This window comes from Peromyscus californicus, unplaced genomic scaffold (genome assembly GCF_007827085.1).
Source record: "Peromyscus californicus insignis strain IS unplaced genomic scaffold, ASM782708v3 Scaffold_13__1_contigs__length_99412109, whole genome shotgun sequence".
Lineage (NCBI taxonomy): Eukaryota > Metazoa > Chordata > Mammalia > Rodentia > Cricetidae > Peromyscus > Peromyscus californicus.
In genome coordinates, this window is record NW_026294424.1 from 80,544,027 (window position 1) to 80,560,145 (window position 16,119).

General features: G+C 39.4%; 1 protein-coding gene across 1 annotated transcript in view; it reads right to left on the reverse strand.

The window, feature by feature from the left end:
- Positions 1–10,993: 10,993 nt before the first annotated feature.
- Positions 10,994–16,119, reverse strand: part of LOC128108577 (sulfotransferase 1 family member D1) — a 30,775-nt gene continuing 25,649 nt past the window's right edge. Inside the window, exon 9 of the mRNA XM_052735312.1 lies at positions 10,994–13,316. Within this exon, the coding sequence (XP_052591272.1) occupies positions 13,204–13,316 (113 nt within the window). The 3' untranslated portion in view covers positions 10,994–13,203. The remainder of the gene's footprint in view (positions 13,317–16,119) is intronic.

Sequence of the window (16,119 nt, forward strand, 5' to 3'; positions counted from 1 at the left end):
CTACAAATCACTTTAATAGATTTCTTATCCTAGCATGTGTTGCTCTTGTTCTAGCAATAGTAACTTTATTGGCTTTAAAATGTGTTTTGGTATACTTACATAAGATTGTAAGACATATAGATGAAAAGAAGGCTATATTTACTGTGAGGCTACGTAACCTTCAAGATAATTGATTTTTGTATAAAAGAAAGAGGGATCTGTGGCTACACTCCCATTGGGCTACACCTGACCTGGGCTCCAGAGAGTAGCACCTAGCCCTAATCTATCTTTTGTTTAGCAGACACCTTTTGTTTCTCTTGTGGCCCTATGTGAATCTTGTCTCAGATTCTCCCAAAGATATAAAGCCCTATGCAAAACTTGGTTCAGAAAACCTTGAAAACTGTGGCACCTGATGAACTGCTGAATTTACACTTGGCATTGTATTTTGGGGAGCTTCTTTCAGGTTGTTTTGAACATATGGAAATCAACTGTAAATATGGAGAAAAACAAAAATGCCCTGGGTGAAAGGAAAATGTTTCAGTCCTTAAAGACTGGATTCTCCTGCAGTTACAAAAGGCTAAATTCATTCTTAAGGTGCCTCTGGGTTTTCTTTCCACAGATCAGCATGAACCCACACACCTGTGCCTGGACACTTCACTACAGTCTGTTTCTGCGATTGACTATTTCTTTTTCAGCCAACTCTATCTACACTAAACTAGTAACATACTTTAAATCTGTTTGCTGCACATGAACCCCAGATCTTGAAACATATTTTATAAAGACCACGTTCTGTGTTCTAAAATTTGCTCTTCACGGTACTCACACGAGTAACAGTGGATGAAAGATGGGGCAGATAAATGAAGATTCCAGAAGAATTTCTTTGTTCCTGAGTGGGCTTAAAGTTCACAAGACCCCCTCAACCCACCACATACATACATAAATAAATAAATAAATAAATAAATAAATAAATAAATAAATACCCAGCATTCTTCAAAAGCATTCTATTGAATCCAGAGAGATAAAAATGAAACTGGGAGTTGGATGGTCTCCACAGCGTTAGTCAGGCATTGTTTTCTTTGAGAATTAGAAATTACGCAAAAGACACTCAAATTGCAAAAGTGCTCAAACAGATTCTTGTTAGGTCCACAGTGTTCTGCAGATCTAGGACAAAAGCATCAAGAAAAGCAATTTCAAAATAAATTTTACTCATTGCTCAGTTTTTAGCCTTCAGTCAGAGACGCTACTGCTGAGAAGAATCCTCAGAGTTGGTGGCAGTATGGGAAGGGTGGGGACACCTCATGCCCTCTCCACAAGGAAAAAAAAATGTTCAATTAAGGATCTAAACATAACAGTCTGTGACTTTCCAGGCAGTAAAAATCTGAAGGGTTTGAAGTCCATGCAAACACACACGTGCAATGGCCTGCTATTTCAGCAGATGTCAGAGATAGGGAGCTATGAGGAAGAAATGGATCAGGGTAATGACTAGAAACCAGATAGTCATAGATTGCCTGTGTGTGAACTTTTCCACAAATGTCACAAGGTCTGACAGAAACGAAGAAGCAAAGAGCATGACAGGACATAACTACAACTTCCTGCTGCCCCTCGTTGGAGAAGAAGAATAAGTTTGACCATGATGAAACGTGGTTGCGTTATACATGTTTCTTTTTATCTTGAAGAAGTATGAGTTTCCAATTATCAACATGAACTCCAGTGCAATATGTAGTTGAAGAGAGAAATACACAAGGCAACACTGACAACCACCGTATACTGACTCTGCTACTGTAATCCTCTCCATGATTTTCTAATGAGTCCCATCACATACACACACATACACACACACACACACACACACACACACACACACACACACACACACACACACACACACAAACCTAAGCATAAAGCCTCCCACACAAAAAAATGCTCCTCTGTAGCTAGAGTTTTCCTGCCTGGCCCACAGTCAGGATAAATCTTTGTCACCTGCCAGTCCCACAGCCGCTCAGACCCAACCAAGTAAACACAGAGACTTATATTGGTTACAAACTGTATGGCTGTGGCAGGCTTCTTGCTAACTGTTCTTACAGCTTAAATTAATCCATTTCCATTAATCTATACCTTGCCACATGGCTCGTGGCTTACCGGCATCTTCACATGCTGTTTGTCATCGTGGTGGCTGGCAGTGTCTCTCTGACTCAGCCTTCCACTTCCCAGCTTTATTCTCCTCCTTGTCCTGCCTACACTTCCTGCCTAGCCAATGGCCAATCAGTGTTTTATTTACCAACCAATCAGAGCAACACATTTGCCATACAGAACATTCCACAGCACTCCTCCTCCCTCTCCAATCCCTCAATCACTCTGTAAATTCCCTTTGATCCAGTTGCCAAAAGGAAAGTTTTGGTTAAGAACATTGGTGTCCAATTTAGATACAAGAACACCCAACAGGTTCTGGCCCTTGGTGGTTATACTTATGCATGACCTGGTCTGGGAGAAAAAAAAATCATAAAATGTAGAAAGAAACTAAAACTTTTGTTTAGACCATCAACTTTGTATATTATTTCTTAGGGAATTTTTAAAACTGTTTTTCCTCTAAAGGATATTTCTAACAGATTTCCAAATGTATCTGGCTTAACATATAATTTCCATACTTTTGTTTTTTTACATTTTGGTCAACAAAAATGAAGAGATTGTATTATACTTATTAGTTTTAAAGTAAAATTTACTATTGAGAAAATGTGTTTTTGTCTACTTGGGAAGATTGTTTTTACAAACAATTGTTAAACTATATTATTAAACATTGTAAAATTTATAGAAATCTAAAATTCTATCTGACAAAATATGAACACTCCTTTTTTTCATCTTGGTGTATAACATTTGATGACAGTAAATCTTCGTGGTATCACATAATATTAAAAATCATTCTCATCATATTATCTTAGATGACAGTTATTTAGATTCATCAAAGCTTGAACATCTTACATTATTGTAAGTTATGGGTTTACCCAATAAACTGTTAGTAGTCTATTCTTTTTATTTTATTGAAATATTGATGCTGTTATATTAACAGATTTTGTATGTGTTTACATGTTAGAGAAGTTTTTTAATCACTTTTATTCTCTAAATAGAACAAATCTTACAAGTCTTCATTTACTTATTTTGCCACAGTAGGTGCCATATAAATTAGCTATTACATAGTAGCATAATATATTTGAATAAATCTTTAGCACTTAGTTTGTATATATGTTTAGAGCTTATACAAGTTTATACAAGAAAATGAATTCTTGCTAGAGAGAAGCTATTTTATACTTTTACAAAGTTGCATTTCAAAGGAACATTTGAAGAAATTCTAAGTGCATAGTTGATTGCTTGTTCTGTATTAGTGAGGAAACGAGTTTCTTTTTTTTTTTTTTTTTTTTTTTTCGAGACAGGGTTTCTCTGTGTAGCTTTGCGCCTTTCCTGGAACTCGCTTTGGAGACCAGGCTGGCCTCGAACTCACAGAGATACACCTGGCTCTGCCTCCCGAGTGCTGGGATTAAAGGCGTGCGCCACCACCGCCCGGCACGAGTTTCTTAATTTTAGCTGAGCATGACTTTAATTATCACAGTCTATGATACTTTCAGGCTAAGTTTTTCACAGCATTTTAACAATAATGTCCTCAAGAGAATAACTCAACATTAGTAATAGTATGCTCTAAGCATTTCAGAAACCAAGTAACAAAGAGTGGCAAGTAGGCAGTAACCTGGGAGTTGTAACTGCTGTTTTGCTGAATTGTCCTGGAGTCAAAAACAACTAGATTCTATCAACTTATAATGCTTTTTATTTTATATATATGTATGTATGTATATGTATATATATGTATGTATATATATGTATGTGTGTATATACATATATATATATATAGTTTGCTTTTATAGTTTGCAGGCATTTGGTCACTTTCTGATCTATGATTCGGCATTTCACTCTTACAATATTTAAGTCCTGCAAATCTCTTTTTGGAATGTCAAAATCTTATGTAGGTACCCTTCTTAAGGATTTACAAATACAGAGAAGAGTCAGGGAATACAGAGATGAAACTAGTCTTTTCTGATATTTTTCCACATAACATTTTGATAGTAGGTCAGTCTTTTCCCTCTTGTGATATAAATTATTGTGGTCTGAAAATTTATATACCTATATATGGTGAAAATATTGTGTTTGCTGAGGGAAAATCCAGAATGTGTAGTTAATAGTGTTCATAGCTTTTTTTTCTGGTTGGGAAAACTGCATTAACACTATAGCACTAATATTTGAATGAGATTCATGGTTTGTCTACATCCCCAGGATGATAGAATTTTCTGTACAATGTTGAAAGTGTTTCATGTCAACTGTTATTGTATTAAAAATAACAACAAAACTTAGTTTTACATTTTTAGCTAAATTAATGTATTTATGCATTCAAAAACACAATTAAATACCTTTTATACTGAATAAAAGATGTATAGATTGTACAGGATTGGGGTTAAATATTTTGGGATGACAAATGTTGTAATTCAATGTTTTGTATTAAAGAAGCAGATCCCAGTTGTTCATATTATAGAACAAATTTTCATTATTTTATAAATGTATGATAGAGAAAAATCACTTAAATTATTCATGATATATGATCTATATCATTAAAATGCTCAGAATGTTTTTTTAAAAAAGATCAAAAGAAACTCTCCAGTAAATCAAAGGGGAAACTAAATATAGATAAAGGAAGTTTAGAAATTCAGTCCACAGCATATAATGCAAATTCCTTTATCATTAGTCCTTAACTGTGTGCAGTTAACATACTCAAATAAGAATGGAAAAATTAGTCATAAATTTTACTTGAAGATTTTAAAACTTAGTAATTTTGTTCTTGTTATTTAAAAATAAATATATTATATAAACTTCACTTTCTTGTAAGTAAGTCTATAATTGGAGTGATAATACTTCCACCCTCTATCTTAAAGAAAGATGGGGTTTAAATGGCTCGATTTTTTCATACAAAAAAAATGCAGGCATTTTCAGTTTTAAATGAGTATTATGAAGTAAACTCATAATTTTTACAATAAGTCATTTTTAGTTATTCATTTTAATTTGTTTATTGACTACAGAATTTTATTTTTTATCTAAGTCACAAAAGTATCTTTCTTATGTGATACAATTTTGACTTCTGATTTTTATTTCAGTAGTGCATATATAAATCTAAGATAATGAAAAGCACAGTAGACAGATTTGTAACTCACACTGACATCTATGTAACAGCCTAAGCTACCAGCAGAAAGTCTAACGCATCATTCAGAATTCTACTTCAAATATAGCATTCTAAAACATGCGAATTTGATGCAAAATCACAGTGTTTTAATAGGTATGGCATCTGTTCCACACTGGAGAATGTCTTGGGTAGTTTTTCTGAGAAATAGTTGACTAAGGATAAAAAGAAGTGTAGGTAATTGAGAATAAATAAACAACCCTTGTCCCATGGAAGAAGGAAGAGATTTACCTCCTTTGGTTTAAAGGACTAAGTCTCAATCCCCCAACATGGGCATTTTGCTATGCCCACTAGTAGAGGTTGTACATAGTTGTTTTGTGTGTTCCCTTGGAACTCAATCACTTTAATCTGCTTATGTTAAATCTCCTTCCTTATATAATAGCTAAGCCACAATGAATAATGTTTGGGCCCCATTGTGACTCCTCCAGAATGCCAACAGGTATTATTTTCCCTTATTTGCTATTGCACCAACAGTAACTGCAGGTTTAGACTACTGAGAAAAATATTTGACCCAACCCTTCCTTCTGATATAAGCACACAAAAGGAAATGTCCAGGTATGGATGGATTCAATCACCACAAAAAACATATACTGAAGTCCAGAGTAATCATGGGACAAATTCTGTAACTGCAATCCTGTGAAAGGTGATGTGGGCTCAGACTTTACTAGTGACATCATCAAAATTATATTTTATTTTATTATTCTTTTAATTTTGAAAGGAATATTTTGTTTTATTCCACAGGATGACTAAATTTAAACACTCAGCCATGCTCTTCTCCCTGAGCTGAGGGAGAGACATCTATGACCCAGCAATGGGAAAATGCTGAAAACCTGATGTGGTCTGTAATAACATGTAATTTCTTGCTCCTTCTAAGTCTTCTGTGTCCTGTTGTGGAAGAGCCTATAAGCATGTGTAGCCCAGGGTAGCCTTGAACTACTCATCTTCCTACTTCCTCCTCCCAAGTGCTGGGATTAAAGGTGTGTGCCAACACTGTCTGGCCTCTATGGTTAACTAGCAGGTAGGGTAGCTCCACACTCTGATCTGCAGGCAAGCTTTATTTGTCAGAACATAAACAAAATATCATACAACAGTGGATTTATGTCTGGTATTATAAAGCAGGTCAACATGAGCACTAGAGGAGAAGCTACTGATGGCATTTTGCTAAACAGACATAATGTGATATATATTGTATGTATATATTGCGTGCAGTGGACACCAGTGACAAAAGAGAGAGGAGAGGGAGAGGAGGAACAAGGAGGAGAAGTAAGAGGAGAGGGAGAGAGAGAGAGAGAGAGAGAGAGAGAGAGAGAGAGAGAGAGAGAGAGAGAGAGAGAGAATTTTGAGACTGACATAGTATTGCTTCATGATATAGCTTGCTGGCATGGATCTTGGAAAAGTTAAAGTTGAAGTCATAAGACATGTGGACCTTGTAGATGTTGAGAAACAGAACAAATGTTCCTATCTGCCTCTTTCCAGCCAAAGACCAAAAAACTTCAGCATATTCTAGACCGGCATGCATCACAACCTAAACGTTGAAAACAAATCTTCCACTCAACCAGTCCTGGTATGGTGAAAGTTTGCCCCCTAGTGAAGTTGGTGAGTAAGTATATTTTCACCCAAACATGGTACCTGAATGTGGAGACTCTATGTTCAACATTGATAGAAAGAAATCTGTTTCTGATACTGGGATGCAAAGATTATAATAATTTTCTTAGTGTTAGCGAAATTAATAAGGATGACAGACATCTTGAGGAACTCATAGAGCCAGTGTTGTAGGCAGGAAGACTGGAAAATGTAAAATGTTAACATGTTTTTCTGTTATACTGGGCAATGAGCAATTTTTTGCTTTGTTTTTCTAAAATTCAGAGTATAAATACATTTTTATTAGAACATAGCCACACAATCTTTACATAATGTGTAAGATTGTTGTATTACAATAGAATTGACTAGTCATAGGAGAAATGGCATAGTCCCACAGCCTAAAATATTCAGGATTCAGACTTCAATGGAAAAAGCATCTGACCCAAGAGTTAACCACTCTCAATTGTCACCTCATGTGTGAAGTAGAGAACTTGGTTCTCTCTGAGGCTACTCTTCAATCTTGATGATATTATATGGAAAATGAGTTCTTAAAGTAGAACTGGCATTTTTTAAATACCACATGGTGTGGTAGCCTTCACTGTAGTGACCCATAAGCACCTCAGAGCCTTATTCTAATGAGGGTGCTACTGAATCACTGCATCCAGTAGACAAAAGATCATGGCAATCTTCTGTTTGTGTTTATAGATGCCTACAGCATATGGTCACTGTCTACGGATAGCTGAGCAACCCAGAACATTGGTGTTTTCTATTGTAGGCTTATATTCACAGTGCAAGAAGTGCTTGCAGGAACAGTGAATAGAATTGAAGAACAGATTTTCACATACAACCCCCTATTCTCTATTCTTTAAATGACCACTTAAAACTTTGATGGTTTTCTTAAGCAGAATAATAGACATGGAAAAGAGTGCAATACAGACACCCCAAGGAAGTATCAGAAAGCCTGACTTCATGACTGGGTAATTCTTAGCACTATTTGACATAATGCAGCATGAATCCTAATTGATCTTAGTAGTAAAAACCCAGAGCCAGATATTGGGGTAAATGCTGGAAGATCAGTAAAGGAGGCCAGCCACTAGAAAGACTTCTTCCATCTACCGAATCCTCAGACTGAAAGCAAGTGAGCTCCTGTCGTCTCCCCTCTTACATTCCTCTCTTTGCCTGCCATATCACTTCCTGTCTCTACCTCCCAAGTGCTGGAACCAAAGGTGTGTGCCACAACTGCCTGGCTTTGTTTCTCTTTTAGACTGGATCAATCTTGTGTAGCCCAGGATGGCCTTGAACTCACAGAGATCCTTCTGCCTCTGCCACCCAAGTGCTGGGATTAAAGGTGTGTGCCACCACTGCCTGGCCTCTACGGCTGACTAGTGGCTTACCTCCGCACTCTGATATTCAGACAAGCTTTATTTGTTAGATCACAAACAAAATATCACCACAACATAAGGTCCACTTTATAATACAAACATGTTTATTAATGTATTTCTCACTCTTCTGTATGGAAACTCACAGCAAAACTAACCAACTTTTTTTAAAAAAAATATCAGTACGTAGGCACTTAATGCAGGAAATACAAGTTTCAGCTGCATTAGACACTTCATTATTTACTTATATTGAAACACCTTTGAAAAACCCTCTAGGAATTCTGTAGCACAGTGAGGAGGATGAAATCCAGCTTTAGAGAATGCTGGGAACCTGTGTTGGCACTAAGGAACACAGCACCAACTCTACACTTAAATTAGACACTCTACATAAAAGATTTTTTTTTAATTTTTTAATTTTTATTTTGCAATACAATTCAGTTCTACATATCAGCCACGGATTCCCTTGTTCTCCCCCCCTCCGGCCCCCCTCACCTTCCCCCCAGCCCACCCCCCATTCCCACCTCCTCCAGGGCAAAGCCTCCCCCATGGACTGAGATCAACCTGGTAGACTCAGTCCAGGTAGGTCCAGTACCTTCCTCCCAGGCCGAGCCAAGCGACCCTGCATAGGCCCCAGGTTTCAAACAGCCAACTCATGCAATGAGCACAGGACCCGGTCCCACTGCCTGGATGCCTCCCAAACAGATCAAGCCAATCAACTATCTCACCCATTCAGAGGGCCTGATCCAGTTGGGGACCCCTCAGCCATTGGTTCATAGTTCATGTGTTTCCATTCATTTGGCTATTGTCCCTGTGCTTTATCCAACCTTGGTCTCAACAATTCTCGCTCATATAAACCCTCCTCATTCTCACTAATTGGACTCCCAGAGATCCACCCGGGGCCTAGCCATGGATCTCTGCATCCAGATCCCTCAGTAGTTGGATGGGGTTTCTAGCATGACAATTAGGGTGTTTGGCCATCCCATCACCAGACTAGGTCAGTTCACGCTGTATCTCGACCATTGCCAGCAGTCTGTTGTGTGGGTATCTTTGTGGATTTCTGTGGGCCTCTCTAGCACTTTGCTTCTTCCTATTCTCATGTGGTCTTCATTTACCATGGTCTCTTATTCCTTGTTCTCCCTCTCTGTTGTTGATCCAGCTGGGATCTCCCGCTCCCCCAAGCTCTCTTTCCCTCGACCCTCGCCCTTCATTACCCCCACTCATGTCCAGGCTGTTTATGTAGATCTCTCCCATTTCTCCATCATTGAGCGATCCCCATGTCTTTCTTGGGGTCCTGTTTTCCAGGCAGCCTCCCTGGTGATGTGAGTAGCAGTCCAGTCATCCTTGTTCCACATCTAGTATCCTCCTATGAGTGAGTACATACCATGTTTGTCTTTCTGAGTCTGGGTTACCTCATTCAGGATGATTTTTTCTAGATCCATCCATTTGTCTGCAAACCTCATGATGTCATTGTTTTTCTCTGCTGAGTAGTATTCCATTGTGTATATGTACCACATTTTGTTTATCCATTCTTCAGTTGAAGGGCATCTAGGTTGTTTCCAGGTTCTGGCTATTACAAACAATGCTGATATGAACATAGATGAACAAGTGCTCTTGTGGTGTGGTTGAGCATTCCTTGGGTATATGCCCAAGAGTGGTATAGCTGGATCTTGGGGGAGATGGATTCCCAATTTTCTAAGAAAGCACCATATTGATTTCCAAAGTGATTGTACAAGCTTGCCTTCCCACCAGCAGTGGAGGTGAGTTCCCCTAGCTCCACATCCTCTCCAGCATAAGGTGTCTTCAGTGTCTTTGATCTTAGCCATTCTGACAGGCATAAGGTGGTATCTCAGAGTTGTTTTGATTTGCATTTCCATGATGATTAGGGATGTTGAGGAGAGAGGAGAGAGGAATCTAAAAAATCTCACTAAAAAAACTCACTGCTGAAAAAGTATGTTTGGAGCTGATGAACAGTCACTAAGGGCAATTGCTGCTCACTAAGAAGACCTGTGTTCGGTCCCCAGCTCCCACACTGGGTGACTAACAACCCTCTATAACTCCAGTTGTTCCTCAATGAGTTCCTCAATAATGATTATTTCTTTCTGGGGTATTATGACAGTGATAAGGAGCAGTAGTGTGTACTCACCATTCCATCCATGTGCTCCATCAAGCCTTGTACACAGTCAAGTACCCAGTAATTAACTGATGGCTTTAGCTTTGTGTTTTCTCTTCATCATTTACCCATAAAAAGCCTTAGAAACTTTTAAAGTTAATCCATAATTGATTTTTTAAGTTTTATTTTGGGCAGTCATTACTGTTGTTTACTTTATTTTAAGTTTAGAATACCTAAAATTAATAAGATATTCATTTAACATAACAGTAAAATTTAAGATAATCAATGTGGAATGGTAAGAAATCATAACTTTAATACATTTTCTGCAATGGTGACATCTGGTAAATCTATACCATACTATTAGTACCAGGATATTAATACATTACAGACTAGCTTGTCCAACTTCAATATTGTCCAGGTTGCTGTTTTATGGCTCCTCCCATGTTCCCTTCAGGTTCTTCATTAAACTTCTTTCTTTCTTTAGGTATAGCTTTGTTACTTTATTTGTGCTTATTTATTTATTTATTTTTGTAAGTTAAAGATGAATTGATTGATTTTTTTTCCATCTTTCTTTAAGCATAATTTTTATTGTATCTTTGGGTATTTCACATTATGCACCCCAATCCCACTCATTTCCCAGTCCTTCCATATCCACTCTCCAAACGTGTTGCCCCCCAACACGTTAAAAACAAAAACAAAAACAAACAAACAAATAACAATAACAAAAGATCTCGTCAACCCCTTTGGGCAACGACTGATACTCTATTAACCCCAGGGTTCTGTGCATGTACCATTCCACTCCTCTATCTTTCCCACATATCCTTCACCTATCTGTGCATCATAGTGGCACTGGAGGTTGTGGTGTGTCATTCAGTACGCCCTTTTGCCTAATCAGCCCAAACAGCTTTACTTGCAAATATTTATTACAATGAGTCATTAGGTTAGTTAAAGGACTCTGACTTCTGCTGCAATGTCAATATGTACCCTCATAGAGACTCTCAGATAGCCTGCTGTTGCTCTGAGTCATGGGGGATCCTGCAGCTATGGATATGCAGGGCCAGCCCCTTCATGCCTTCCAGCAGCTCCTATATGGAGAAGATGTTGGCGTGGGCCAACTCAAAGTTTTGGATCAGGGTCTGGATGATAGTTGAGTTGGTCAGTCTGCCAGCTTTCCCATGTCCACACCACCATAGCTGGCTCCACCTCTGGCTAGATGAGGGGCACGACAAGATCTCCCACTCTCCCAAGTCCATGCCTCTGGGGCCAGCTTTCCCTCACCCCCTGGGCAAGGGATGGGGCCAGCTCTCCCATCTGCATCAGCCAGCAAGGAGAAGGACCAGCTCTCCCTCGTGGCAGGAGCAGGCTAGAGGTGAGGCCAGCTCTCCCTTGACCACACCATCAGGTCCTGCTCTCCAGCTCTCATGCCACTAGGGCCAATTCTCTTGCTCTGTCGGGGAAAGGAGTCGGACCCACTCCTGAGTACATCAGTTGCACTGGGTGGGGCCAGCTCTCCCATGTTGCCCCTGCAAAGGGTAGGTCCGACTCTCCTGCACCCATGCTGTCGGAGCCAATTCTACCAAGGCAATGTCAACAGTGGTACCACGAGGTGGTGGCTGTTGGAGAATAGAGCCAACTCAGGGTGGCTGCAATACAGACCCCAGACAACCTCATAGTCTTCAGTGGCAGTAGAGGCCACCAACATCAACACAGACCCGGATGCATCAGGACCACAGACCCAGACACAGCCCTGGGCCACGGTAGAGGCCCAGTCATCACCATAGTTTCATGTGCCTATGCAGGGCTCTCATATCAGGGTGGTTCTCACCTCTGTAGCACCTCTAGTTCCACCTCTCTTCACGGTGCACTGAACTTCTTTTTCTCTCCCATCTCTCACGACATATTTGCCTGCTTCTTTCTCTCCCATCTCTCCTCTGCATACTTGCTCACGTCCTCCTGCCACACCCAGCCCAGCAAGGGACATCTCATCAATTTTCTTATGTCAAGAGTATTATGTATTGAATGGAATCATACAGTAATTTATTCATCTATATTTCAGTTTCCCCTTTTCACTAAACATTAGTTCCTGGAGACAAATCTAAAGTATCTTAAATTCATGTCTCTTAATAGTTCAAAAATGAATATTTATCTCACTTAGGAATGATTAATTTCAGAAGGGGCGATAGCAAAGTGACCCTAATGTGATGCAAAAGCCAGTCGAGAAGAAGGAAGATTACTGAAAGTAATTAACTGTACAGAGTTTTCATCTCAGAAGTGATGCTAATCAGACAAACTGTAGATGATAGAAAAGCCATTTGAAGTTTTTAAACACACCTCAATATTGCCTGCAATAAATTTCACAATAGCTTCAGTATATGACATAAAGAATAAAAATAAATAGCTCTCTAATTTTCCTTGCTTTTACTCCTATAAAATATGTGCTATTGATTTGTTCATTTAAATGTAATATTTCTAAACTAACCATAAGTGGAAATAGGATATTCTCACATTATAAATTTGAATAACTTGGCAATGTTAAAGACATGATGTCTCAATATCTAAAGTAACAACAGATTAAATTGAATAATTAAAGTTTATGAAATGTAGCCTTTGTCTAGGGGGTACCTAACCATGGAGACAAACAACATCATTTAGAAACCTATGTCACAAGAGAAAGAAGACCATGTACAGAGAGTCAGGAACCTATCTGTAAGGAAGAGAACTAGGAGATTATTCCTTGATATTAGTAAGTTTGGTCTATAGACCATGAATCTTTGTAAATATAGAAAAATCATATATTACGTTTTATTTCAATAATTCATGAATGTGCTTTTTTTCTTTCTAATTTTAGTGCCAGCCAAAGGAGATTAAGAAGCAAATACTCCCTAGATCTCTGATCTAAACTTGAGTGTTGACTCTGCCATTTTCTTGACATAATCTTCTTCAAATTTCTCATACTGGGCTACAGTGAACTGATTCTTCCAGTCACCTGAAATGCCTGTAAAAAATATAACAGAAAAAGTTGGGAATTACTATTAAATTTCGGTCTAATAGTAATTTGAATTATCAATTTGCATGTGAATATTTAGTCTTTAACTTTTGATATGCATCATAACTATACTCTTCCACTCCAAACATATCTAACTGCTAGGCCTAAACCTTCTTAGCCTTTCAACTTCTGTAGGTTTTATAAGTATCTTATGTAAATAATAATAATAATTTCAAAGTATCTTAAAGAAATGCCATGAGGAAATGGCACCTGACAATCTCAATATTAATTCTTGGACTTTATGTACCCTGATAACAAAGGACAAAAGGCACTTACTTCTCAGTCATTTTTAAGCTTTAACTCACAGGGTAAAATGACAACTTATGTGAAAAGTTTTATTATCAAGCAAGATTGAAAATTACTGGGGTAAATATAATTAAGCACATTTCCTTATTATATACTTGGTGAGCCTTCATATATATATATATATATGTATGTATATGTATATTTATATATATATGTATATGTATATGTGTGTGTGTGTGTGTGTGTGTGTGTGTGTGTGTGTGTGTTCTGAGCCTCTAAAATATCAAAAATCTTTATGAAAGGATACAAGACATACCATACAGAAAGAATATTTGGTTAAATTATGGTTTTCACAGAATATTCCCCAGTAACATAGAAGATACAATTAGAAATCTAGTTTTTCATATCCCAAAAATTCCTTGGTTTTAAAGGGGAAGCTTTCATCTACCTTGTAAGTCATTTAGACACCAATAGCTGTTTCCTAATTTTAGCAATAAAAATGTCATCACATGTTTGTTCCCTGAGAAACAAAAAAATCATACTTTGAGATATTAGAGTAAAACCGACTGATAGCATAATTCCTTACCTGACAAAAATCATTTATAATCTATAAAAATTCTAATTATAATGAGTCTTGATTGTTTCTATGTACACATTCACCAAAATTTCTTTATCTCAAGAACTTTTCTAAACTTTACTACTGCTGATAAATCTTCTCTACAACAAGAATGTTTTCCACTTCTACTCATCTGATGTTGTGTGATTGTCTCACTCAGCAACTTCAGACTTAGATTTTTATGTTTTGAACAGTGGAAGTGTAACATGTTTGGTGTACACAGTATCTGAAAAGAAAGTTTAAAATACAAGCCCAGTTCCCATCATCTCTAACATGATCTCATGCATGTCACTTGTGTGGGGCCGGCTTTTGCCTTTGGCTTTCTAAAGAAAAATACAAAAGTAGCTGAGGTCAGGAAAATCAAACAAAACTACAGGAGTCACAATGACAATCACCTATCAACAAATTGCTTAAATAAAAAGAAATCTTGTGTCCTCTTCCTGAGACTTAGAGGCTGGCCCCCAGCTCCCATCTTGCTCCGGACTTCCCTTTTGGAAAACTGGTGAGTGCCCTTCCTTGCCCCGGACCCCATCCCTGGGCACCAGCCACTCCAGGGAAGACCTGCCCAACTTGGCCCCAGGTTCTGGCCACCAGGCAGGTTCCCTGCTAGCCCCACCGGGAAGGATCCCCTTCTCCAAGACCCCTGGCAGGCCCTGCAGTCTCCACGCCCTGCCCCCACGCCCATCCGCCTGAGCCCCAAGCCTCTTCCTGAGACTTAGAGGCCGGCCCCCAGCTCCCATCTTGCTCCGGACTTCCCTTTTGGAAAACTGGTGAGTACCCTTCCTTGCCCCGGACCCCATCCCTGGGCACCAGCCACTCCAGGGAAGACCTGCCCAACTTGGCCCCAGGTTCTGGCCACCGGGCAGGTTCCCTGCTAGCCCCACCGGGAAGGATCCCCTTCTCCAAGACCCCTGGCAGACCCTGCAGTCTCCACGCCCTGCCCCCACTCCCATCCCCCTGAGCCCCAAGCCTCTTCCTGAGACTTAGAGGCTGGCCCCCAGCTCCCATCTTGCTCCGGACTTCCCTTTTGGAAAACTGGTGAGTGCCCTTCCTTGCCCCGGACCCCATCCCTGGGCACCAGCCACTCCAGGGAAGACCTGCCCAACTTGGCCCCAGGTTCTGGCCACCGGGCAGGTTCCCTGCTAGCCCCACCGGGAAGGATCCCCTTCTCCAAGACCCCTGGCAGACCCTGCAGTCTCCACGCCCTGCCCCCACTCCCATCCCCCTGAGCCCCAAGCCTCTTCCTGAGACTTAGAGGCCGGCCCCCAGCTCCCATCTTGCTCCGGACTTCCCTTGTGGAACACTGGTCTGGCTGAACCAAGTGTGCGGATAAGGCCAGTAACGAAGCACAAGGAGATGGGCAGACGTCAAGGCAGAAACATATACAACAAAATGAATAGCAATACAGCATCACCAGGCCCTAGCCCTCCTCCCACACCTAGACCTGAACATCAGAAATTGGAAGAAGCAGAAGAAAACAGCCTTATGAATGACATCATGAAGAAGCTAGAGGCTTGTGTAGAGGAAAAGACAAAAAAATGTGAAGAACGCTGTAAACAACTAGAGGAAAGGGCAAACAAATTAGAAGAAATCAATAAAGTCCTGGAAGAAAACAATAAAATACTGAGAGAAAATCAAGAAAAATCAATGAAACAAATGAAGGAAACAGTCCAAGACCTGAAAAGGGAAATAGAAAAAATGAAGAAGACACAAACAGAGGGAATGCTGGAAATAGAAAATCTGAGAAAACGATTGGGAACTTCAGATGCAAGTATAATCAACAGAATGCAAGAGATGGAAGAGAGGATCTCTAGCGTTGAAGATACAGCAGAAGAAATACATTCATCAGTCAAAGAAAACACTAAAGCCAACAAAGTCATGAACCAAAAT